We start from the raw sequence: 25437 nt of genomic DNA, 5'->3' as shown, positions 1-25437 counted from the left end.
AGAGGGTCATTCAATAAGTCCTTAGAAAATGATAGAAAAAGAAATAATTTTGTGTAGATTTTTTTTTTATTTTTCAACATAATCTCCTTTTAACTCTATACACTTTACAATGTATTTCTCTAACTTTTTTAAGATGTGCAAAATGTAGGATTTCAGACGGTCCTAAAAATAAGCATCTGTTTGGGCAATGACCTCCTCATTCGACATGAACCGTTGCTCACAGAGCCATTTTTTCAAGTTTGAAAATAAAAAAAAACACTGAGAGACAAATCCGGTGAATACGGTGGATGTTGTAATAATTCAAACTTTAATTCCATAATTTTGGCCATTGAAACTGCACAGGTGGATGGAAGAATATTTTTTTTTTTTGGTTTTTTTCTTGATTTCTTCACTCAACCGGTGCAATAAAAACACATAATACTCTTCAGTTATTGTTTGTCCTTTTTCCAAGTAATCAGTGTAGAAAATACTGCGTGCATCCCCAAAACTGTGGTCATCACCTTGGCGATTGATTTCATCATCTTTGCCTTCAAAAACCCACTGTTTTGACATTTCCTTTCTCTCTGGAGTGTAGTAGTGTATCCATGTTTTGTCCACAGTTATGTATCGACACAGAAACTCATCAGGATTGCAACGGAAAAGTGCTAGAACAGCCTCAGAGTCGACCACACAATAGCGTTTATTCTTCACAGAGCAAATGCGGCATCCATCATGCTGAAATTTTTTTCACACCAATTTTTCATGCAAAATTGAAAACCCAGTACCTTGTAGTATGCCTGTGGCCTTAACTATTTTGCGCACTTTGATTCGTTGATCACTCAAAACCATATCATGACTTTTGTCAATCATTTCAGGGGTGGTCACTTCCACTGGATGTTCTGAACAGTGCTCATCTTTTGTGGATGTACGGCCACGTTTAAACTCATTTACCCAATTGAAAACAGTCCAAACACAGATGTGCCATGAACTTCATCCAACTCGGCTTTGATCTCTTTTGGTGTTAAGCCTTTTAAATAAGTGTTTAATCACCACTCAAAACTCATTTTTTTCCATTTTTCTAAATAAACATTAGCTTGTTGCTTCAATTGACTATGACAATGAAACAACGTGATGGATACAGCTGAAACTTTAACTGCACTCTAGCGACAAATGATGCTTACCAAAAGCAAACCATTTTCGATACTATGAGCGCCATCTCTTGGATTATTTAAGATTTACGGATTGTGAATGACCCTGTATGTTATAAGGTGTAAATATAATTTAAATTAAATCATTTTACAACAGAACACATTTAACATAGTAAGTATTTTAATGCATCAATAAAACATTTAATTAAAATTTTGGGCTATTTGAATGAATAAATGTTTAAGAGAATTAAAAATAAATGCATCAATTAGTCCTAAGTTAAAAAAACTATTCATATGATAAAACGATATTTAAAGAAATAACTAAAAAAAATCTTTTAAGTCAATATGTTGAGATAGAAAAAGTTAAAAAATATTAACAAAATTAACCCAAGTAAAGTTTCTATAAAATCTATCTCCCTTTCCAGAAAAAATTTCAGTCACTAATCTGAATTTAAAAACATATTTGAAAGAATCATTCCTCCAATATACAAGTTGCCACAACATATGAAATATTAAAATTGCAAATTATGCAACTATTAAAATACATCCTAAACGTTACCAAAACTAACAGATAAGTAGAATTTTATACAAAATTGTAGTATATTTTGATTCAAGGATCTCTAAATGCTGTGAAATAAATATCATATGGATGGATTATTTTTTGATTGACAGAAATATTTTTCCTCTGCTGCATATTGTAACAGCTGAGAAAGTAAAATAAAACTCACTCTAGAATATTTCAAAAGTGTTTTCAAATATAAATTAAGAAAGAATTACAGAAAATTAAAAGTTTGTTGCCATGGTCCAATCAGTAAAAGGAATTAGTACACCGGGTAAAGAAATTAATATTATTACAATAATTTTCCTTTTCGGCTGAAGTCAGCAATAAGGTTAAAGAAATACAAAGTGGTATACATACTTTTTGTACTTCATTACTAGGAAAGAAATTAAATTTGAAATGCACTGAAGAGAAAAAACAAATGTAATGTGGAAGAGAGCAAAATATTCATAAAACAGAGCAATAAGCGATGCAGCACACATGACTGAATTTTTTTCACACAGCAAAAATAACATCCCTGAAAGAATAAATATAAAAAGCAGAAAAGCAATAACAACATTTCAGTGACTAATCATATAAAAAAAAACTGTATGATTAATCATAAATTTAAGAATCAGAAAGCAAGTTAAAAAAATATTTATTGATATTATATCATAATAGCAAAACAAATAGAAAGACAAGAGGACAGGGAAATTACAGTACTGTAGGGGATATTATATCAGTTTATAACAAAAAAAAAAAAAAAAAAATAGAATGGCAATACAGGGAAATTATAGTAGTATAGGAGACAATTATTGAAATAAGATGAACTTAATAAAAATAATTCAGAATTCAATAATAGTGTGCAGAACAGTAAGATCTTATTTAACCAAATTTTTAATAAATAGTATAAATATTTTTCCACACATTTATCCCCAAACAATAAATACATACTGTCAATCAAATGAATGAAAACTGATTGAAAAGGTAATATTACTAACAACAAAAGGATTATGGCACATTTTTGAAAAAGCTAATCATTAAGAAAATAATCAAAATAAGTTACAGAAATATTTAAGAGTTTTATGCAAGATTGCATCAAACAAAAAATTAAAGAAAAATATTTCCTTAAGATAATCTTGATGTAAAAACAAAGCTTAATGTTACTTAATGCCGGTAACCTTTTTTTTTCCTGTTTAGCCTCCGGTAACTACCGTTTAGATAATACTTCAGAGGATGAATGAGGATGATATGTATGAGTGTGAATGAAGTGTAGTCTTGTACATTCTCAGTTTGACCATACCTGAGATGCGTGGTTAATTGAAACCCAACCACCAAAGAACACCGGTATCCATGTTCTAGTATTCAAGTCCGTGCAAAAATAGCTGGCTTTACTAGGACTTGAACGCTGGAACTCTCGACTTTCCAAATCAGCTGATTTGGGAAGACGCGTTCACCACTAGACCAACCCGGTGGGTAATGCCAGTAACCTAAATTGTGTTATCTCTACTCTTAAAGTAATTTCATAAAATTTTAAATAATCAGGTCTTAAAATGAAAAAAGAACAAATATTATGGCAAAATCTAACAAAAAAATCGGTTCATTTAAACACATAGAGGCTAGTTCATTTCACATAATGAAAGGGTACAGACTTGGATGGTAAAACCTTACAAAGAGTAAGAATAAAATATAAATCCCAGATTACGGAGACTGTAGAACAAGGTGAATATCCCAAAACTATAAGATTAGTACAATGCAGAAAGCAGTGTAGTAAAATATCAACCACTAAATAGACTGAAGACCAAAAAACTCACTTTTATGTTATAAGATATGTAGCTTTTCTGTTGGAAACATCTTTCTTTTCATAACTAAATTGCAACTCCTACAACCGATAAAATAATATATTAAATGAACAATCATAACACAAAGCTTACATACTCCCTCCAGTCATAAAAAACCAGTTTTCAAAGCAATCTCATAACTGATATCTCCACCAGTACTAACAATGATAGGATAGTACAGTTTACTTCCAGTCTGGTTGCTGAAAGAACTAGAATAATTCTGAAAAGATATGATCATTTCAAAACCAACACAAAGTGAGACATGTAATTTTCTAATGATAATTTAAAAACTATTGAAGTAGTAATTATTAAAATTATAAGAACAATTCTGCTATATGTTACTTTTACCCATATTTTGAGATGTCATAAGCAGATATCTTGTTTTAAATGATATTTAATAAATAGTTTAATTAATATTTTTTTTTTAAAATGCAGCATGGGTCATAAATAACTGATGGTTTTACAAATAATGTTCTCATTCAGTTTACAGATGTTGACTAACTATGTCATGAAGACCTTGGCTTTCAAATGTCCCTAAAGGAAAAAATTCACTGCTGAAAGGTCTGCTGACCAAGCTGATCAGTAGATGTTAGTATAAAAAATAAGGTGTCTTAGGAACATTCTTCTTCTTCTTCTTAATGTGAACATGCTTTTAATGGCCATTTGAACAAAAGCTCAAAAGTTCAAGCTTGTTGAAACCTAAGTCTACAGCTTTCATCCAATGAATGTAATACAGAAATTGGTTCAATAAAAAATGTTCCAGCGTTCACTATTGACAATTACACGTACATTATCAAACCCACCGGGTTGGTTTAGTGGTGAATGTGTTTTTCCAAATGATTTGGAAGTCGAGAGTTCCAGCGTTAAACTCTTAGTAAAGACAATTACTTTTATATGGATTTAAATACGAGATCGTGGATACCAATGCTCATTGGTGGTTGGGTTTCAATGAAGCACACATCTCAGGAATGGTCAAACTGAGACTGTACAAGACTACACTTCATTTACACTCATACCTATCATCCTCATTCATCCTCTGAAGTAATACCTAAATGGTAATTATTGGAGGCTAAACAGGAAAAAAGAAAAGAAAAAGGTACATTATCAAAATGTTTTGAAAAAGAAAGATCCAATAATCAGATGCAAAGTCACAATATACTTCAGTCACTTAGCTGCTGTTACTGACTTTTTGTGTAGTTTTCAAGGGTTGTTCTCTGCCAATACAGATTCTAAAAGGTGCATCTTTCTGAAGTTCAAGTTGAGTAGCAACAATGGAGTTTGTTTTAACAGGTGAATTTATAGCAAACATGTTTTGGTAAAAACTAACAGTTTACAGCAAACTTTCAATGAGGAATAATTCCAAAAAATACACTCACCAGAAATTGCTACAACATATTTGCTTAGGAACAATGCAAATATGCAGCGATCAGGTGCAATTCAAAAGCAATTAACTGTTTATATCCAATCCATTACAATTTTTAAGATGTTCTGTAACATTCTGCTTACATGATAAGTAATACATTTTTTTAACACTAAAAAATTGAAAATTATTATTTTTAACAAAATAAACATCAGTAAATATATTGTTTTTTTTTTTTATAATTCTACCACTGTGAAAATATATATAGGCCTATTGCTTACATAAAGGTAACTTTTCTATAATAAAGAGTTAACTTCATTTTTTTTTTTTGTTAACAAATAGAGCTTTTTAGCTGTACAAAGTAAGATTTTCATAAAATGGAACCCCCCTTTCCAAGTCAAATCTCACTCAACCGATTTTTTTAATAAAGATTTAGCATATTCCTCCAGCACCCAAATTGCCCACCATACCAGTATTAAATGCATATTACACAACTTCTAAAATGGGCCAAAAAGTCTCAAAACACATCACTACTTATTCATATGAATTGCTACATAAATTAAACATACTACATTAAAATTTTATTAACAATTTTTTAAATAAGAGTAAACCAAACATTTTCTATAGATTCTGTTTATTTTTTAAAAAATAATAATTTAATGTTTTTACATATTTTGTGCAATGTATAAAGATGTGGTAATGCATGTCATCAAGTGTTTTAAGTAATATGGAATCAGCTTTACACATCCTGCTGTTTACTAAAGATGATCTAAGAGTTACAATGCTTTGGCTTCATTTTTACTTTTTAATGGATATTATATACCAAAAGCCCAGATATTCATGAAAATAATTGCAAAATAATGAATGAACATTACCTAAGATTTTATAAGTTACTGAAAGTTTGATACATTTTTAAAAAACTGAGGAGATTTATTTAAATTAAATCTTATAATAGAAAAAATATGTCTCGTATAGAAACAAATTTTAATGAAAAAATACAAAGAGACACAGTTTACCCTTGGTAAATCCTGCGGTATATCAAAGCACAGTATAATTAGAGGAGTGTGTACGTTTTTAACCATAATCTCTATTTATTGCCGGCCTCTGTGGTGTGAGAGGTAGTATCTCATTCATTCATATGGTGGTCTCGGGTTCAAATCCCAGTCAAACTTGTCATTTCACTTCATCCTCTGAAGCATTACATAACAATGGACTGAGAACTTTTAAAAAAAATATCATAAAACCGTATTTATCACTCACTATGTAGTTATGAAATCGTATTATATAAAAAGTGTTTCAAGAAGTTTCTGTTACACTTTTACATCAAAATAATGAGAAAAAATGTAAATATAGGTCTGGAATTACTTAAGTTTTTGAGTTACAGCTAGCAAAAGATATTGCTCAGATTTCTGCTCTAAAGGTCAAGGAATGTTTTATTAAAACTCTACGGTCACAAATTATTGAGAAAAATTAGTGGTTTTATATGCATTCTTACGCGAAAAATAAAATTAGTCTACTACAGTAGTTTACAAAAAAATTGTAAAACCCAAAAAAACTGTGCTAAACAAGCACACTTTTTAATATTCAACTTAAACTTACTTAGTTAAATTGGCAACAGTCAATAAAATTTCAAGACAAAATTTGTCTTGGGAATTTAATTCTGAGCAAACCGATGTAGTTTAAGTCAATCAAAAGCAAAATTTTTTTTAAATGCATTTTCCTGAAAATCACATTAAAAATATTCTGAAAATTTTGAATAAATAAGATGAAATTCTTTCTTCTTAATATAAATAAAAAAAAACATTACAAATGTTTGCGCTCGTACTGTCACTCAAGTAGTGGGGGTATACGCGCAATGCTAGCTTTCCAGTCAGTCGTCGCGCAATATGAGCTGTGTATGCAACTCGCCCATCTAGCGGCATCATTAACAATTTTATATCTTATATGTTGTAATTTTTATGTAACTTATTTTCATTTCAACGCAAGTCTCTTTATGAACATTTATAAATTTGTATTTTACTCTTTTTACAGTTCTTTGTAAGTCTCAAACTAAGAAAGTCTGAAAACCAGACTTTCTTACTGAAAAACTAGAATGTGTGAACCGTGTATAGAAACATATGGGAACACGGCTTAAAAAAAAGAAAAAAAATGAAATGAAAGGGATAAAACTTACTGATGGTAAATGTATTGGAGGACATGATCATCTTTCAAAAGAAGCTACAGATTAGATATAAAAATTCTATGGCCTTGCTATTCGAAGAAAAATGTCAAGCCTACAAGACATGAAGCAAGCAGTGCAGGATATGCATTTCCATCTTAATGAAGCTCTAATCATTAAGCTTAATGAAGCTTTGCATCTGGAAGCTCTAATGAAGAACCAGCTCACGTTTTATGCCCAAAAGGGAATGATTCATGGTGTAAGTACCAGAACGCTGCAGCAGCTAAAGAAACATGATCAACATCTGGATCTTCCTTGTGCTGTAATGACAGCCATAAAACCAGTTTTCACGGATTTAGCTGACCCAGTTTTGCTCAGAAAATGCTTACATGGTGGTTCTCAAAATATGAGTGAGTCGGTCAACAATGTTATATGGTTGCAGATATAAAAAAAAATATTTATAATGCTTACTACACTTGAGTAGGGAGTAATGAAGCTATATCCTGTTTCAATAGAGAAAACATGAAAAGATTATTGATTTTGAGAAAATTAGACATTATTCCAAGCAGTAACTGTGACGTAACAATGAAGAATCTGATGGATTTTGAATCAGGAAAGCAGAAAATGCTGTACATGAAACAGAAAAAAATATTAGCTAAGGGAAGACTGGACAACTTATATGAAGAGGATGACCCAGAAAACCCTTATGGAGCTGGATTGTAATGAATGAAAGTATATATGAAAATTTATTTTATTTTATCTTTCTTTCTTTTCTATTGAGTTACCAAAAATTAATTTTTTCTAGATAAAAGTATGTTTTTCTCAAGATCCACTCAAGATATGTTCATGATTTTTAAAAATTTTTTTTCATCTCATTCAGATGCAAAATCTGTTGGATTTATTTCTTAAAAATTGCTAATACTTTTTAAAATATTTCATTTTATGTGTACAATTTTCCATCTGAAAAAGAAGTAAAAGAAAAAACTTTGTAAAAAATTTGAAAAATGTTGTTTTTACAAGGTCTTTTCATCAAATTGTAGCAAAGGTCACAAACTACAAAGTAAAAATATAATTATGAATCTAACTGAAGTAGTTTCCAAGAAAAATGAACCTTAGTTAACATTATAAATATAGGACAATCAACTCCCCTTAAATGATATAGCTTAGAAAGGTAAAATTTACATACCTTGGTGCAGAAATCTGAATAATTGTAAGAATAAATCATATCAGTACTCAGTTGTGAAAAGAAAGCAGAGCTTTTCCAAAATTTTAAGCACTGTTATGAGATAGATCAATCCCACAGAAGACAAAAATGCTATTGTACACCATGTATCATCATATGCCTTTAGTTATTTATACAGCAGAGACAAGGTAACATCTGGGAGGTAAAGGAATAAGGTTGAATCAGAAGATATGAAGTCTACAGATCAATATAAGTAAAACAAGAAGGAACAGAATGAGGAAGTATGAAGTGAAGATACACGCTGTATGTAAACAAAATAAGAAAATATATAAGGTTGTTTGGAGGTGTCAAAAGAATGGAATATGTGAGACTTTCTAAGAAAGGGTGACCCCATCTAAAATGGAGAGACTGAATTGAGAGCAATGAAAAGAGAAAAGGTATTACACAAGTAATCACAGAAGAGGAGCATGATAAAAGATAGTGAGGTTAGACCCAAGCCAAGTGGGCTGAAATGGTGTGTGTGTGTGTGTGTGTGTGTGTATATATATATATATATATATATAAATAAATAAATCATGAGGTTACAAAATTGTAATTTTTGTATATGTGTACAGAAATAAATACATTTACTATTTTGTAGCCTCACAATTTATTTTTATTTCTTGCCTGATAATACAACTGCGGCCTGTGATTACTTTTTCCATATCGTAAGCTTCTTGAAACAATATCGTAAACTGTATTGCGATGATTTCAAAGCTTGCAAAAGCTGTATAAAAATTATTTGAGATAATATGAGATTCTGAAAAAATTGTTAATTATTTTTGAAGTGAATTAAGTGTCAATATGAAAAGGTTCACTGATACTGAGGTGAGCGGTAAAAATTTTTTTTAACTTTATTTTTATTTTTGCACTGGAAAAAGGCACAATATAAAGAACTTCATTAGCTAATCAAGTAACTGATAACTAAAAATGAAAAGAATGCAAAAAAGAGGCTCAAGAATAAGAAACATATGACTAGTAATATATGATTCTCATACCTTTCCCAAAAGATTAAGTTTTTCATTTAGAAATTTTGACGCTAACACAGATGCAACTAGAACACTAAGCGCTCCAAGAGGTGTAACAAGAGATGCTGGAGCAAATGCATATGCGGCAAAATTTGCTGCTTCACCTATGCCCACTGTAACAAAACAAGATTCACATCTTAAAATAGAAGAGGAAATAACTAGATTATTTCTAATAAATAATTTTCCTACAATATAATCAACCAGAGTAAGAGGCATGGTGCACTGGTTTATTTGCTGCATGTGCTCACATTTTTATTTAGAATGAAACGAGGTTTCTGAATCATTCAGAATGAAGCGTTGAGATGCGAGTTATTTAACAGTGACTCATTCATCTGATCAAATTTTTTTAATTTATTTTAAACACATCAACCAGATGGCGTGTTGTTTGTTTGTTTTAAGTGCTCACTTTTTTATTTTGAATGAAGTGCTTCTCAGCAAAATGCAACAAAGTAGAAAACTACATTTGCTTATTTTATTTTTTTTTGGAAATTTCCTTTTTTGCTTTGAAAAAAAAAAGCAAATTTATGGTAATTCATTTTACTTTATTTTTTCATTGCTGTTGCATTTTTTAAAAAAATATTGATGCTCTTCATTGTAAAAGTTTTTGTTGTTAGTACGCTAAATTCATAAACATTATTTAGTTATAATTGGCAGAACGTTTAACAAAATCATGTGTAACGAAACATAAACCATGTAAAATTTTCGCAGCAGGCCGTAGGCTTACCTTTTTCTAATATTAAATATTTAAATGAATAATGAGCAATAGAAAAAAAACTATAACAGTATTCAATTTCAAGTAAATCTAACTATAGAATATAGGCATTTAAAAAATTATAGATTTCCATATCTTTGAAAAAACAAATTTTTTTCACATATGTGTGTAATACATTATACCAATCATCAACCTTTTAAAATATCAGAAATTCTTATATACCTATTTTGGTTCAATTAAAATATTCTATTTATAAAATCATCTAAAGAGTTAAAAAATAATGATGCTTAAGTAAATTGTTATTATTATTAACCATTTTGTAGCTACCAAAAAATACAATGCACAATGTTTCACTTACAATCTTAAGCTTATTCAGCTGCATTAAAAATGCATTCACATATCATCTAACCATTATTATTGGTCAAGAGATTAATATAAATAGTACCCAAGTAATCTTCCTTTTTTATAAGTACTACCTCCTTTTTTTAAATAATTATAAATTAATATTTATTTTATTTTTCTGTTACATTTAAAATTTATTAATCCAAAAGACAACTACAAACGTGCTAAAGAAGTGAAAAAGAATGAATAAAAATGTTTACTCCAAAAAGAATAATTTATAAATGTTTTTATCTGGCTGGGATAGTTGGATAATGAAACTGATTTAAAACGGAAAATGTTTTTAAACAACAAACCAAATCAAATTTCATTAATACAGAAATTTTAAATACACATTTCATCTTCAATAACTAGCATAACTCTACTGACTTTGTTATCAAATGATGTTATTCATTTTTTAATAAATATTTTACGCCAAACCCAAAAAAAAAAAAATCAGCAATAACAAATAACAAACACAAGAGTGTTTCAATGAAGGCAGGTCACACCATAAGAACAACTGAGAATACTATGAAGTGAGTTTGTATTTATTAAATTTGGTTGTTTCTCATTTATATTTTTAAATAAGATAATATTTATAAAAAAAGGAATCCATAAACTATTCCATAATTTAGAAAAAAAAAATTAAAAAAGGAAAATCTCCTTTTATAATATGTGTATTTGGATATCAGAGCTGACTGAAAAAAAATGATCAAAAATAATTTTAGTATCCACATTACATAAAAATGATAATTGTTTAGAACACAGTGTTCAAAATTGAAGAAACCGACTGAAAAATTAAATCAGGCCAATGTTTAAATCATATCATATCATGTGTTGTAACTGTACTGTAATATAATTAGCAAATATTATACATTTAAAAAAGTGGTAAATATAAGACAATAAAGTTACTGCGCTATCAGGATATACAACAAAAATTTTGGGAAGTAAAGCTAATATGAACAGTTACACAGTATTGTACATAAAAACTGTAGGATCACAATAAATAACAAAACTGATGTCATGAATCTAAAAAAACAATATACAGATCTGCAAGGAAAACAAAATGTTTTTAAATTGTATGAGGATTAGGGGTACATGGCCTCTAGCAACCTATCCTTTGGGATTTCAGTTGCAATGGAACACTGTGTTTTCTGTTGAGATTGTTTTTAACTGGTGATTTTGCAGTTAAGTCAAATGTTTACTTTGTTTGGTGACAAAGTAAACACAGGTTGCTGTGGTGAAATTAAATTCATACAAAATGGAATATTGAGAATATTGCAAAAATCTAATCAAACGCTTGCATTATTTGGCCTTCCGCCATGCAAAGAAGCAGCAGCGTATTTGATGTACGAGTAAGATTTTAAGTATAGTTTTGACATATATATATATATATATATATAAGCAGTGGACGAAATGATTCCGGAACCGATTTAAACTTTCTCCATACTTAAAATCTCAATTAAGAAAATCGGTTTGCGCCTCCACGTTGGTTCGTCTGGATAACCAGTTAGAAACGTGGAGATTTCTACTGGTGAACTAAATCGGAATCACCTCTCTGGATCACATCCAGAGTTGTAACTCGGGAATTTATTCCCACCCAAGGCTGACTTGCCTTTGAAAGTCAAATATGGAAGGTCTTTTAAGAAAAAATCCACCGTCTGGTAAATACCAGAGAAGGCTGCACTCGGATCCGGTGGGCAGCTGCTTAAAAGATAACAATGAATCGGAGCGTTTGGAAACACCCAAAAACAACACAACTTCAAAATTGAGGATAAGACACAAGCAAATAAACTACATTGCCACTCACAACATTAATTCTCTAACTCAACCCGGCAAACTAAAAACTCTAACAGACATAATGGACAAACAAAATATCCTAATCGCAGGACTTCAAGAAATGAGAAACACCGATCGAGAGCCGTTTGAATCTCAGGGTTACAGAATTTACAAAGGAATCCCCAGGAAACGTGTGATGAAGAATTGCCCACAGTTCGGAACAGGATTTGCAATCAATCTTAAAATAATTGACTCAGTCGTAGAATTTAAGTCTTACTCCCCCAGGATTTCAACCTTAACCCTAAAATCAGCCAATAAATTCTACACCATAATAAATGTCCATGCTCCCACCAATGACAAAAACAATCTTAAAAAAGATAGAGAAGAGATGGACAAATTCTGGGAACTTCTTGACCAAACTGCAAACAACATAAATAAGACCCACACGAAGATTTTAATAGGGGACTTTAATACCCAACTTGGTAAAGAACGAAAATATCGTGATATTATCGGAAAATGGCCTGCCCAAAAGAAAACTAACAAGAACGGCCAAAGACTTGTCGAATTTTGCAGAAACCATAATATGATCTCAAAATCCACCTATTTTATGAGAAAACCAAACAAATTGAAGACTTGGAAACACCCAGATTGGAAAAAAGGGGAATGGCAACTCGATCATGTTTGCATGGACCGGAATTATCACAAGGAGATTTATAATGTAAAAGTCTTGAGAGGAACAGATACTGGATCGGACCATTACTTAATTAAAGTTAAAATAAAATTCACCCCGCATAAAAAGAAAAAATCCCAACCTAAAAACAAAAGAGCTTATGATCCACATAAATTAATAAACAATGCCATCTTTGAAGAAACAACAAAAAAAATCAAATTAACTAATAATTTAAAAGAACTGACATCCCAACTGAAAGAAATAGCTGAAGAACTAGCCCCTATAAACCCAAGAAAAAAACACCAATGGTGGAATGAAGAATGTGACAAAGCAGTCAAAGACCGACACCGGGCTTGGATCAATCACCAAACCCAGAAAACTGAAGAATCTAACCATGAATTCACCAAACAAAGGAAAATAACTCAGAAAATTATAAGAGGAACCAAACGACAAGCCCAAAAAAACTTGATTCAGCAAATAGAAGAAAGTTCCAAGAAAACTAACTTCCGAGACTATTATAACATTTTTGGTCAGGCTCTTCAAAGATATGAACCACCCACCCTTATGCTGAGAGGAAAAAAAGGAAATATGGCCCACACCAATAAAGAAAATGCTGAAATTTTGGCAGAAACCTTCAATAGACTCCTCAACTGTGACGACCCCCCAGAGCTTTTTGAGATTGACACTGAAACTCCAGTTAAAACTTCACCAGTAAATATCAACCCGCCAACAATTCAAGAAGTTCTCGCAGCCTTAAATGAAATAAAAAACTACAAAGCAAGCGGAGAAGACCAGCTTTTCGCAGAACTCTGGAAACACTCATCAGTTTATTCAGTCAAAACTTCCCTACATCTATGCCTCGTGAAAATATGGAACGAAGAAAAACTTCCAGAACACTGGACCACAGCCCTCATTCATCCATTACATAAAAAAGGGGATAAAACTAATCCGGAAAACTACAGAGGCATATCTCTCCTGGATTGCACATACAAAATCCTGTCGAGAATCATATACAACCGATGCAAAGACCAACTTGAACTGGAACTTGGGGAATACCAAGGGGGATTTAGGCCATGGAGAGGTTGCCCGGAGCAAATAATATCCCTAAAACTTATGATGGACTTATATAAAAGACGGAAAAAACAACTAATAATCACCTTCGTCGACTTTAAAAGGGCCTATGATTGTATACACCGACCATCCATGCTGAATATTCTGAGAAACCTGGGCCTTCACCCTAAACTCGTAAACATGATAAAATTAACTTTAACCAATACCCAGTCCAGAGTGAAATTCAGAGCTGAACTCTCTCAACCCTTCTACATAAAAACTGGGTTGAGGCAAGGAGACGGCCTCTCACCACTCCTTTTTAACTGCGCCCTCGAATTTGTCATAAGAAAATGGTATGAAATAAATCCCAAAAATATAAAAATGGGTACTAAGAAAAACTCCATCACACTAAATTGCCTAGGATTTGCAGATGACCTTGCTCTTTTAGCAAATAATATTCAAGAAGCCAAAACACAAATCATGAGCCTTCAAAACCTAGCACAAAAGATAGGGCTTCATATCTCTTTCGAAAAAACTGAACTAATGGCCATAGATCCTCTGGTAATAGAGCACATTACGGTAAACAATCAGAAAATTAAAATAGTAAAACAATTTAAATATCTAGGGGAAATAATAAGTTATAATTTAAATGAAAAAGTGACATGGCAAAACAGGACAAATAAAATGATTAAATCCCAAAAATTAACTTGGTCAACATATAACAAAAAATGCCTTTCAGCTAAAACAAAACTTAAACATTATAAAACTGTAGTACAGCCAGAAGTCACTTACGGAAGCGAGACCCTTTTCAAAATCACTCAGAAAAACCGAATTGAAAAAATTCTGAAAATAGAGAGGAGAATTGTCAGAACGTGTATCAATAAAAAACACCAAAAAGAAGGCCAATGGTGGATTGTGCCAAATGAGGTGGTGTATCGAGAAATAGAGCCTGTTACTGATACTATGCGGAAAAAAAGAATCTCTTTCTTTGGTCATCTCATAAGGACACCGGAAACAAGACTGTCAAGAAATAGCATTGAAAAGCTCTGGTTCCAAAAGCTAGAAGTAGGATGGATCAAAGAAATTAGAGAAGATATGAAAGAATTGGGAATTTCCCTGACCGACCTACAGAATAAAACTGGAAAAATTACAAAGCTAAAAGATAAAAGCATTAGATTTAAACAAAAGACAGACAAACGACAAAATACAACGAAGAGGGTGTTTACGGATGAAGAAAAGAAAGCAAGATCTGAACGGATGAAGAAATACTGGGCAGCTCGGAAGAGTAAAATAACACGCTTTTCTCAGAAAAGATCCAACTAAAATTGACTTAAGTGGTCCCATGTTGGCCGTAAAAGCATAATAATAATAATAATATATAAGCAGTGTAGCTGTCGCCATTTCATATATGAACATTTAAAATGCCTATGATTATAAACAATGCTATTGACCGTGAAATACATGCTGCAATTTGTGCAGTAAAATCAAAAGGAAAAATAATTTATACAATAGTGGAATAATCAACCATTTAACGTTAAACTTTTAAACAAATATTAAAAAATACACAACCAAATAAGTGTGAAATAGCTAATGTTAAATCTCAATTTCACAATAAAATGCTGACAAGTTTAACCTGGAGGAAAGCTGGTATATTGTAAATAAACTTATCAGTAAAAATAAACCAAATTAAAGATAGCGATGATCAATAACATAGGACAGTTTCTGCATTGCAAATGAATTAATCAATTTGCCAATATAACCCTGTCATTTTCATTCCATAAAATATAATATAATATATGGAATATAATATAATATAATATGTAAAATATTATTCTATTCCAAAAATGCAAATCTGTCTTCAACATTTTTTACGCCTACAAACAAAAGAGAAAAAGAAAATTTAGGAAAATCTCTTAGGCTTGATCAAATTACAGTGGATATAATAAAGGCTGTAATAGACAAAATATCTGATATACTAGTCTTTCTCTTTAATCTTAGCATGGCAAAAGTAGTGTATCCAAAGAAATTAAAAAAGTCTGTCGTTATTCCAATACACAAGGGTGGGGATAAAAATGATCCTAATAATTACAGACCTATTTCTTTATTATTGACTTTTTCCAAAATACATGAAAAGCTCATGTAGATCCATTTAAACAGTTTTTTAAATAAGACTAATTACTATAGTAATGATAATTTGGTTTTAGGAAAGGCAGCGATACTGAAGATGCAATGCTAAATCTCTTCTCTGATATTTATAATAGCATAAAGCGACTGCAAGGTTGCTGCATTATTTCTAAACATAAGAAAGGCTTTTGATTCTGATGATCACAAACTCCTACTCAAAAAACTAAGAAATGCTGATGTCAGAGGAGCAGATGTCAGCTATATTAGAAATGCCTCTCTTCTTGTTCTTGTATGCATTATAATGCTCTGTGAACCTTTTTTGAAACATCTGCTGAATTTACCTATGAATATACCATTGCAGTATCATTATTATTATTCCTTAAATATTTTAAAATGTGGTTATTAGGTTTGTATGTTTTCTTATATTTATCTTTATTGTAAACATCAATCATTTTTTTCTATGATCTTATTCATATATGTGTATTGTATGAATAGTTATTAGTTCATTCTTTATTATTATTCTGCTGTAACGCTGTAAAATTACTTTGATGTTTGGTTGTTTTTTTTCTATAAATTCTTTCGACAATTCGATTATCAAAGCTGTTGAAAATTGCTATTTGTTTCATCATATTTATTTCAATTTTGAGTTTATCTGGGTTATTTTTGTGTATTGCAACGCTGTAAAAATTTAATTTTTATACGTAGTAACTTTTTGTAACCATGGATTAGATTCTTTGTGTATAGTTGTGTTATTTATGATTGGTTTCCTATAAATGGATGTTTCTATAATGTTTCAGTTTATTTCAATTTCAATGTCCAAAAAGAGTATTTTCCCGTGAAGTTCCATTTCAAAAGTGAATTTAAGTCATCATTATAGTTATTACGAATATTTAAAATAGCCATATGTTCATCATTTGTAGTTAGGTTGACCAATATATCATTCAAATACCTAATCCATAACAATATTTGATGGTTGTTCAAAATACCATTAATTATGATGTTTTCAAAATGTTGTACAAAAATTTCAGACATGATTGCATATAAAGGTGAACGCATGGGTAACCCTTTTGTCTGTAAATAACAGTTGTCCTCATACTCCAAAAAAAAAATTAACAAAAATGAATATTTTACTTTATCTTCTTTTTTTATCTACAAACATTTAAATAAATAAAATATATGAAATTTATGTTGGTATTTTGGAGTGTTAAAATACTCAAAACTTCTATTGTCATCCAATTCTGATAGTATCAAGGTTTATTGGCATAGGTTGGATGTTAATTCTTATTGTAAATAATAAGTATGAGTATTATTTCATTTACTTTTGTCATAGGCAGTACAGTGCTTTTTTGTTATATATATATTTTTTATCATTCAATACAATTAAAATAATGTGATAGTAATTCCCATACAGATTTTTTCTTGGTAGTACCTAATTTCTCTTCACCTTTAAAAGAAACTATAACAAAAAATGTTGTACTAGAAGAACTAGATATATTAGAAAATTTAATAATGTTAATAGTTTATAAGTACAATTAACAATTAAGTTTGTATAAGAATTCTGTTTGCATGAAAATATAATGTAGCTATGAAATTATGTAACAAAAGAGGAGAGGAGATATAATGAATAAATAAATTTGTTTTCTTAATGCAAGAGATAGGAAAGCAGCGGAAATTCATTAACAGATAGTGTACAAGATAATGCTATGGAATGGTGAGAAAATCGGTTACAGCATTTAAAGAGAGTCGTAGAAACATACATGATGAGGCATGGAATGAGTGACCATCTGTCATTACTGATGGCTTGGCACAGACAGTTAAAGGAAAAGTCCATGGGAGCAGACGGTTAACAATTTTAAAACTATGAAATGAATTTCCTTTAATTTCACAAAATGTTCTCTGAAACTGTGTTAATAATCTTAAATTATCTGTAGCAGTGTTCATGCTGGGTACTAAATATGGTAACTGAGTTGTACAAAAACAAATGTTTAGTTTTGAATTTTCTCACAAGATACAGCAAAGATGTTCTGTTTTTAAGCTGAATTGTTGCTGGTGATGAGGCATGGATGTCTCACATTACAACAGAATCAAAACAACAGTCAATGGAATGGAAACACTCAATATCTCCCAATAAAGTGAAGTTCATGTAAACAATGTCAGCCCAGAAAATCATGCGGACTGTGTTTTAGAAAAACAGGAGCAGCTGCTTGTTGATTTTTTACCTTGGGGTGAAATGATAAATGCAGAGAGGTATGTTACAAGCCCCAGCCTTGGCCTGGCGTCCAGTGACTACCACTTGTTTCACATTTAAAGCAGCATCTTGCCAATCAGCACCATGATGATGTCAAGGCAACTATTCAATAATGATTATCTTCTCAGGTGGTAGTTTTTTATGAAGCTGATTATGCGATAAAATAATTTCCTTGATGTAGGCAGAAATTATGTAGAAATGCAGATAAGGATCCAGGCTTTAAGGTGAATATTTATTTATTTTATGGGGGACATTCAATAATTAAAGAGGCAAATTGATGTAGAAATGAAACAGTTTGTAGGGGGAGTTTTGTACTTTCATGGCTAAAGTTGGCATCACTGAGATGAGCTGAGAACAGCTGATGGATGAAAATTGTTTTGTTTATAACCTCAATATTGCATTTAACGATGGTGTGTCTGCTTGAAGTTTTCACATTAGTTGAACAACGTTCAATGATCTGTTTTTTGCTTTCTGTAGGTGAAAACTGGATAAAATCTTTTTCCGAATTTTTTTAGTATGGTGAAAATTTTATGAACCATGTAAATAATACATAAACCATGTTATAAGTGGGTAGAAAAATTCAAAAATGGTTGAACATCAGTGACTGATGAACAATGTCCTGGCCGGCCAGTTGAAGTGTCAACTGCTTAACTTTAAACTCGCATTGACAACATTATTCATGAAGACCAACGTATTACAGTTGAACACATAGCAAAAACAGTTGCAGTTATGTGTTGGCACAGTTCATAACGTTATCAGTAACAAGCTCTGAAGTACAGCAAAACATACTTTTGGGATTATTTACCAATACTTTTGGGATGCCCAAGATGTTGTCTTTTGTGATTATTTGGAAAATCAACATACAATAAACACTACTACTCAGACATGCTGATGAAAAAAGTAAAGCCAGTAAATGAGAGAAAAACGTCGCAGATCTCAAAGAAAAGGCATGACATTGCTACACGACAATGCTCATCCTCACACTGCCCAGCTGACCCAAGAAACCATTGGAAAAATGGGTTGGGTGATACTACCATATTCTCCCTGCAGTCCAGATCTGGCTCCCTCGGATTTTCATTTATTTGGTCCACTCATGGAGACATTATGTGGAAAAAAGTTCAGCAACAAAGAAAAGGAGGTCGAAGAATTTGTGGGAAAGTGGCTCAAACAACAAGACAAAGACTTCTTTGCATCAGGTATAAAAAAAACTAGTTTGTCGTTGGGACAAGTGTATTAATATCGGTGAGGATTACGTTGAGAAGTAGTAAAAGTCTCATTTTGTAAAAATATAGTTTTTTTTTTCTACAGCAATTTGTCTCTTTAATTATTGAATGTCCTTCGTATTTCCAAATTTACAGAAAAAATTCTAATTCTGTAGTGCTATGAAGTGACTGTCTCCCTAACTTTTCATCTTTTTTTAATATACATCAGTTACACATCACAGAGATGTTTGTGAAATGAGCATGAATTTCTGATTGCAGATAACTTATAACAATCTCTTCCATCTGTCAACAATGACAGCAAATTCATGATTAATCTTATCATGCTTGGTTAATTATGAGTCATCGCAATTCAATTATAACAATAAAATAAATAATGTTAGGTAACAATACAAAATAAATAAATCATTCATATCGCAAAACATTGTTTGAATCTAAATCAATAGAGTATAGATAAAAATTATAAATCAAACCAGTGGCAATGCTGATAATAAATGTATGATAGACAACTAATATTTAAATAGGATGACAGGTGACTAATAGTGATAAATTACAACCCTGGATTAATAAAAATAGTAATAATTACCTCTTAATATTTGACTAGGTATGTAAAAATCAAACAATTGTAGCAATTCAGCACAATTACACCAATTTATAAATAAATTATATGCATAAAGATTAACATAGCAGTTTTTGTAACAGTTTTCCGTAGCAGTTTCAATACTGTTATCTTTAATAGATTAGAGATGTTTGTAAAATTGTGATGCAGAATAATACAAGAACCAATTGTAAACCAGATAGCGTAAAAAATTTAACAAATATAAATCTTTTCAAATAGGAACTCGTTATTTTTATATATAAAAAAAATTCTTATTTAAAAAACATACCTTTTATCTTAGCATTTGGGTTTCCATTTCTAAAATTACAAGAGGTGGTTATAGACATTAACCAAACATGATTGAACTAATCATGAATTAGTGCTTCATAAGTGTTATCTTCAATGAAAAATTCAAGTCCATTACACAAACAACTTCAGTGTGCAATTGATGTATATTAAAAAAAAGATGAAAAGTCAGCGAATCAATTCATAGCACTACAAAAGGAATTAATCTAGACCAAGGAGTGTAGAGTTTCACAGGTAAATCACAGAAATAGAGTGATGATTTCAACAAGGTGATGTGGTTCCACACATATCAAGAATTCAATAGCTGTTGAAATAGAATGTTTCCCAAGCAATTCATTTTAAAATTATAACATTTTGGGTTTCCTTGATTACCAGATTTATCCATTTGTGATTACTTCAGTTAAAGCTACATCAAAAATAAGGTTTTCATAAAAACCCTTTTAGTACTTTAAAGCTTGGACAGTTTATGTACTGAAAATCAACATTCAGGATAATGACAGTGTTCCAACTCTACTTGAAATGGTGTAGCATTCAAAAGTTTTAAATTAACATCTGAGAGCAGCTCAATTGAGTAAAAAGAAAAATCTGCAATATTAACAGATACTGAATAACCCTGTGATGTACATATATTATATTCTTGGGTGATTCACTGTATGATAAATTTAACTATTGTCTTTTAGATTAACAACAAACTACCCAAATTAGAGTAGTTATACTAATAATTAATTATGCAGCTAAACTGATAGTAATAGCAACATAAAAAATAAAAGCTATCCACTGGTAACAAATATCTCCAGGCAACTTACTTGTAATTAAACCAGCCCACCAAATCCATTCTTTAAGATAACCAAATCCACCAGCACTAGCTCGAATTGAACCACCTTTGGTCAATTTGATTAAAGCAAGCTTTTTAATGATGAAACTTGAACCTGCAAAAGAAATTAAACAAACATAAAGAGTCAACATGGTGATAAATAAAATTGTTGATTTAATGGTTATAAAAATGTTGAACTAGTATTATTCACTGATCAGTGCTACACTGATCACTGGTATTTTTATGAAAAATTATATGCAGGGAACCAACTATTAAGCTGTAGAGAGGCACGTACTAAAAAAAAAAAAAAAAAAAAACATTACCTGAATAAGAATTAGGAAATAGTACTGTTTAAGAAATAAATCATGCTGTTGGGAGGAAGGGGAAGGGACCCCTAAAAATGATTTCTTGTTAAATAATGGGTAGATAAAATAAATTTTGTACAAGCATTTAAAAATATTTTATTACAGTAAAATATATTTAGAATATGATATATGGTTATATTTTTTGGTATATGGTAATTACACTGTATATTTACTGTATTTCAATATATACAATTTACATTTTTTAATAATAGTATTCTAAATACATTCTAATGAAATCATGTAGCCTGAAAATCATATAAAACTCAATGATATAAGAATCCCTTTCGGCATGCCAGAAGACCGAGGTAGATTTCACCGGTGCTAAGTGGGGATAAAAAAGATTTCCACCTTAAAGTTAAGAAAAACTTCAAATTTACTCAATACAACAATGGCTGCATGTGAAAAAAGTTTCACATGTTTAGCATACAAAAAGCCCCATTTTACAATTCCAGCAACATTTTGGTCATTCCTTGCCGTAAGGGTTGGTCATACTTTTCTTTCAGACAAAAATTTTAGGTAATGTTTAGAGGACTAACGACCACTTTAAACCGATTCAATACCATGCCTATTAAGGGAGGTGTGTATGTGTGCATATCTATAGACATATAACACACAATAAAAGATCACATCTTAAAACATCCAATCCCAATGACATATACAACAGTACAAAGTATAAACGATTCAAAATTAATACAAACATGTATAACTAATTCCAAAAATTGTCATCATTATTATCAATCACATTAAAAATACTATAACTTAAAATAATAAACAATTTTCTTGTCATCATATCCAAAAAAAGTCAATTTAAATATTACAAGAGTTCATGTTTCAACAGAAAAAAATAAGAGATAGCCACTCACAAAATTTATATTATGTTTAAAAACATGTAGTAAACTTATTAATAGTTTCATTTGGAATCTAATACTCCATGGTTTCAGTCAACTACTGTTCACAATGATCACAAAAAAAACTCTTACATGCTTACTTTAACAAAAAATAGAAAAGAAAATTGTGAAAAAAAAATATATATATATATCTGTTATGTGGTAAATTTGATTAATCTGGTGATTACGCATAATTACTTGTCATAATATGTATAATCATCTCCAAAGTTGGAGAATTTAATAAATATATAGCAATTTATTAATAAACTGGCTGGAGAGGTGTGCTGTAGGCACACAATCCAGGGGGTGGGGGCATCTCAGAATGGGATTATTAGGTATCTAAAATTGATTACCTCTTGTGTAAAAATATTTCTTTTTTGAATGATGAAAAGTTATATAACAAAAGTTAATTTAGAAATTTAACTCTAGAAAATGATACTAACGAATTGGGATTTTTCCGCTAGTGATCGCTATATTCCATTGCTAAGCTAAGGGGTCAGACGCACACAAGAGCCGCATACAAATGCCCTTTAGTAGGGTAGTATACAATTTGTATATCTCATTAATTAGAATCTATTAGTAGTTGACCTGAAACTGTACTAGACTAAACTTCTCTTACATTCATAAACATCTTCCTCTGAACTAATACCTTATGGTGGTTCCGGAAGCTAAACAGAAAAATAAAAAAATGTTATGTTTGGTTAGTTATGTTGATAAGTACAATTATACTTATCAACATAACCAACTGTCAGTACATCAACGTAATCTAACCAAACGTACACTCACTTTGCTCACTAACTGTGACTAATTAGCAATAATGTTTCGATTATTTAAATAATATATTCAGTAACTACTGCTTATACTCGAGTTATTTTAATATGTAAAATGACCAGTATATTAAATAAATTCTCCAACATTAGAGGCTATTGTACATATAAAGAGATAATTGCACATAAACAACGGATTAATCAAATTTAACGTTACATATATGTTATACATAAGCCATCATGTATACTCTGGTTAGTATACATGATGAGTGTATACACATGAGTATGTTTAATAACCTGCATGTTTAATAAAACATGCAGTACTAAGCAACACTTTAAAAAAATAATAATATAACATATAAACTCAAATAACCACATTTAACTCCTAAACTATAGTAATATTTTTATTAATCTGAATAATCTTAATGAACAAGTTATATAATACGTAAATAATAATTTAATAATAGGATTTATAAATCGTATTTAATAATTTTATAATAAAAAAGTTATTTCATACATCTTCCGATATACAAGAAATGTACGATGCCCTAACGCTGCAATATGATAAGATTAAAAATTTTAATTTGTACTTTGTTAACAAAGCAAATACGTTTTTATCAGATTCAGTTGATAAACCTTCAACGATACATGATAAAAGGGGAATCGAATCTAAAAGTTGATCAAGTAAAATATGAAGGAGCTGAATACTTACCAATAAAAAAACTGGAGCTAATCGCCAAACCTAGTCCAATATAGAATTCTGAAGAGGAATAAAGCTGACTAGTGACAAGACCAGAATTTTTTGCCATATTTATTAACTCAAATTTATTACATAAAGAAGGTTGTTAACTTCCATTACACCACACAAATACAGAAAGTCTGACAACTTAACAGGTACTACAAATTAACATTAATAACTGTATTGACATCACATAGTTACATTATCACAAATAAAAATCAAAGAAATCACAAAAACATAACCTGACGCTAATTGTAGCAAACTTGCGATTAATCTCGTGACACTGACATTTAATGCATAACAAAAAACCATACATTCACTGTAGCTAGCGCTCCTAGAAACTGATCATCTAACTAATAGTAATGGGAAGAATCGTGAACGAGTCCGTCCTTCGATTAGATTCTTTATACTGAACGAAAGAATCGGGAATCGGTTTGCAGCGAAACAATGAACCAAATCTTTCTCAATTACGATTCGATTCATAGCAATCTTTCTTATGCATAGCTTGTAGTGGGGGATCCTCCTACCATACCAAATTCTAGCTTGCGTTTTTTTTATTTATTTATTGTTTTCCACACGTGACGCATTAATTATTACATCACTATCACTAATATTTATTGAACATTCGGCAAATTTATTTCTTCTGATTATAAAATATTTTCATTAACTGTGCTATTTAACTAAGTTAATCTTTAACAACTAAATTTTATCTGTAAGCCCCATAAGACATTTTTTGTTTATCAACTACAGCAAAATGAGAGCCAAATATATATATTTTTTCAATTCATTAAAAGTATTTATATCTTTTTTTCTTGTTAACCTTCGGAAGCACCGTCAGGAATTAGTTCAGAAGGTGAATAAGGGTGATATATATGAGTGTAAATGAAGTGTAGTTATGTACAGTCTCAGGTCGACCAGTTCTGAAATGTGTGGTAAATGTGTGAAACCCAACCACCAATGATCACTGGTATCCACAATCTAGTATTCAAATCCGTATGAAATCATCTGCCTTTACTAGGAATTGAATCTTAGAACTCTCGACTTCGAAATCAGCTGATTTGCATGAACGCGTCCACCACTAGAACAACCCGGTGGGTAAAAGTATTTATAACTAAAAAATGTATCTTAAACTAATTTCTCTGAAGCTATAAATGACAAAATGAATAATTAAAAATAATATAGCTTGTACCGTACCTTAATTCTGAGCAAGCCATTGATTCCGTCTTTGTTGTTTTTTTATTACGTCGATGTTATGATTTTATATTTACTTTGATGTTTTTACTAATACGCACACACTTGCTTACACAGACACACACAAACATTTTGTTTTTAAAAATTGTTAGTTCCAATATCACAAAAATATAATGAAAAATAATATTAAATATTAAGCAAAATAAATAATTAGTTAATACCTTTTAAATAAACTTTATAGTATTTTACATATTTACATGTAAAACTTTTTTTTTTTTCAAAATTCTTTGATCTAAGTCTATTTCGCCTTTTTGT

The 25437-nt window shown here is 30.6% G+C and overlaps 1 protein-coding gene across 3 annotated transcripts in view; it reads right to left on the bottom strand.

Annotated features, from left to right (window-relative positions):
• Nucleotides 1-24288, bottom strand: part of spict (magnesium transporter spict) — a 49593-nt gene extending 25305 nt beyond the window's left edge. For all 3 annotated transcript variants that reach the window (XR_012756642.1, XR_012756641.1, XM_075368049.1), the window contains exons 1-3: nucleotides 23905-24288; nucleotides 21166-21288; nucleotides 9245-9387 (exon numbers count right to left, since the gene is read on the bottom strand). Coding sequence is in view for 1 of the 3 variants with exons in the window: in XM_075368049.1 (XP_075224164.1) it covers nucleotides 9245-9387; nucleotides 21166-21288; nucleotides 23905-24001 (363 nt within the window). In the remaining 2 variants the exon portion in view is untranslated. The remainder of the gene's footprint in view (nucleotides 1-9244; nucleotides 9388-21165; nucleotides 21289-23904) is intronic.
• Nucleotides 24289-25437: the final 1149 nt, after the last annotated feature.

The sequence above is a fragment of the Lycorma delicatula genome, chromosome 6 (genome assembly GCF_047948215.1).
Source record: "Lycorma delicatula isolate Av1 chromosome 6, ASM4794821v1, whole genome shotgun sequence".
Classification (NCBI taxonomy): Eukaryota; Metazoa; Arthropoda; class Insecta; order Hemiptera; family Fulgoridae; genus Lycorma; species Lycorma delicatula.
Note: the sequence above shows the minus strand (reverse complement) of the source record. Positions and strands in the feature narration are given on the sequence as shown.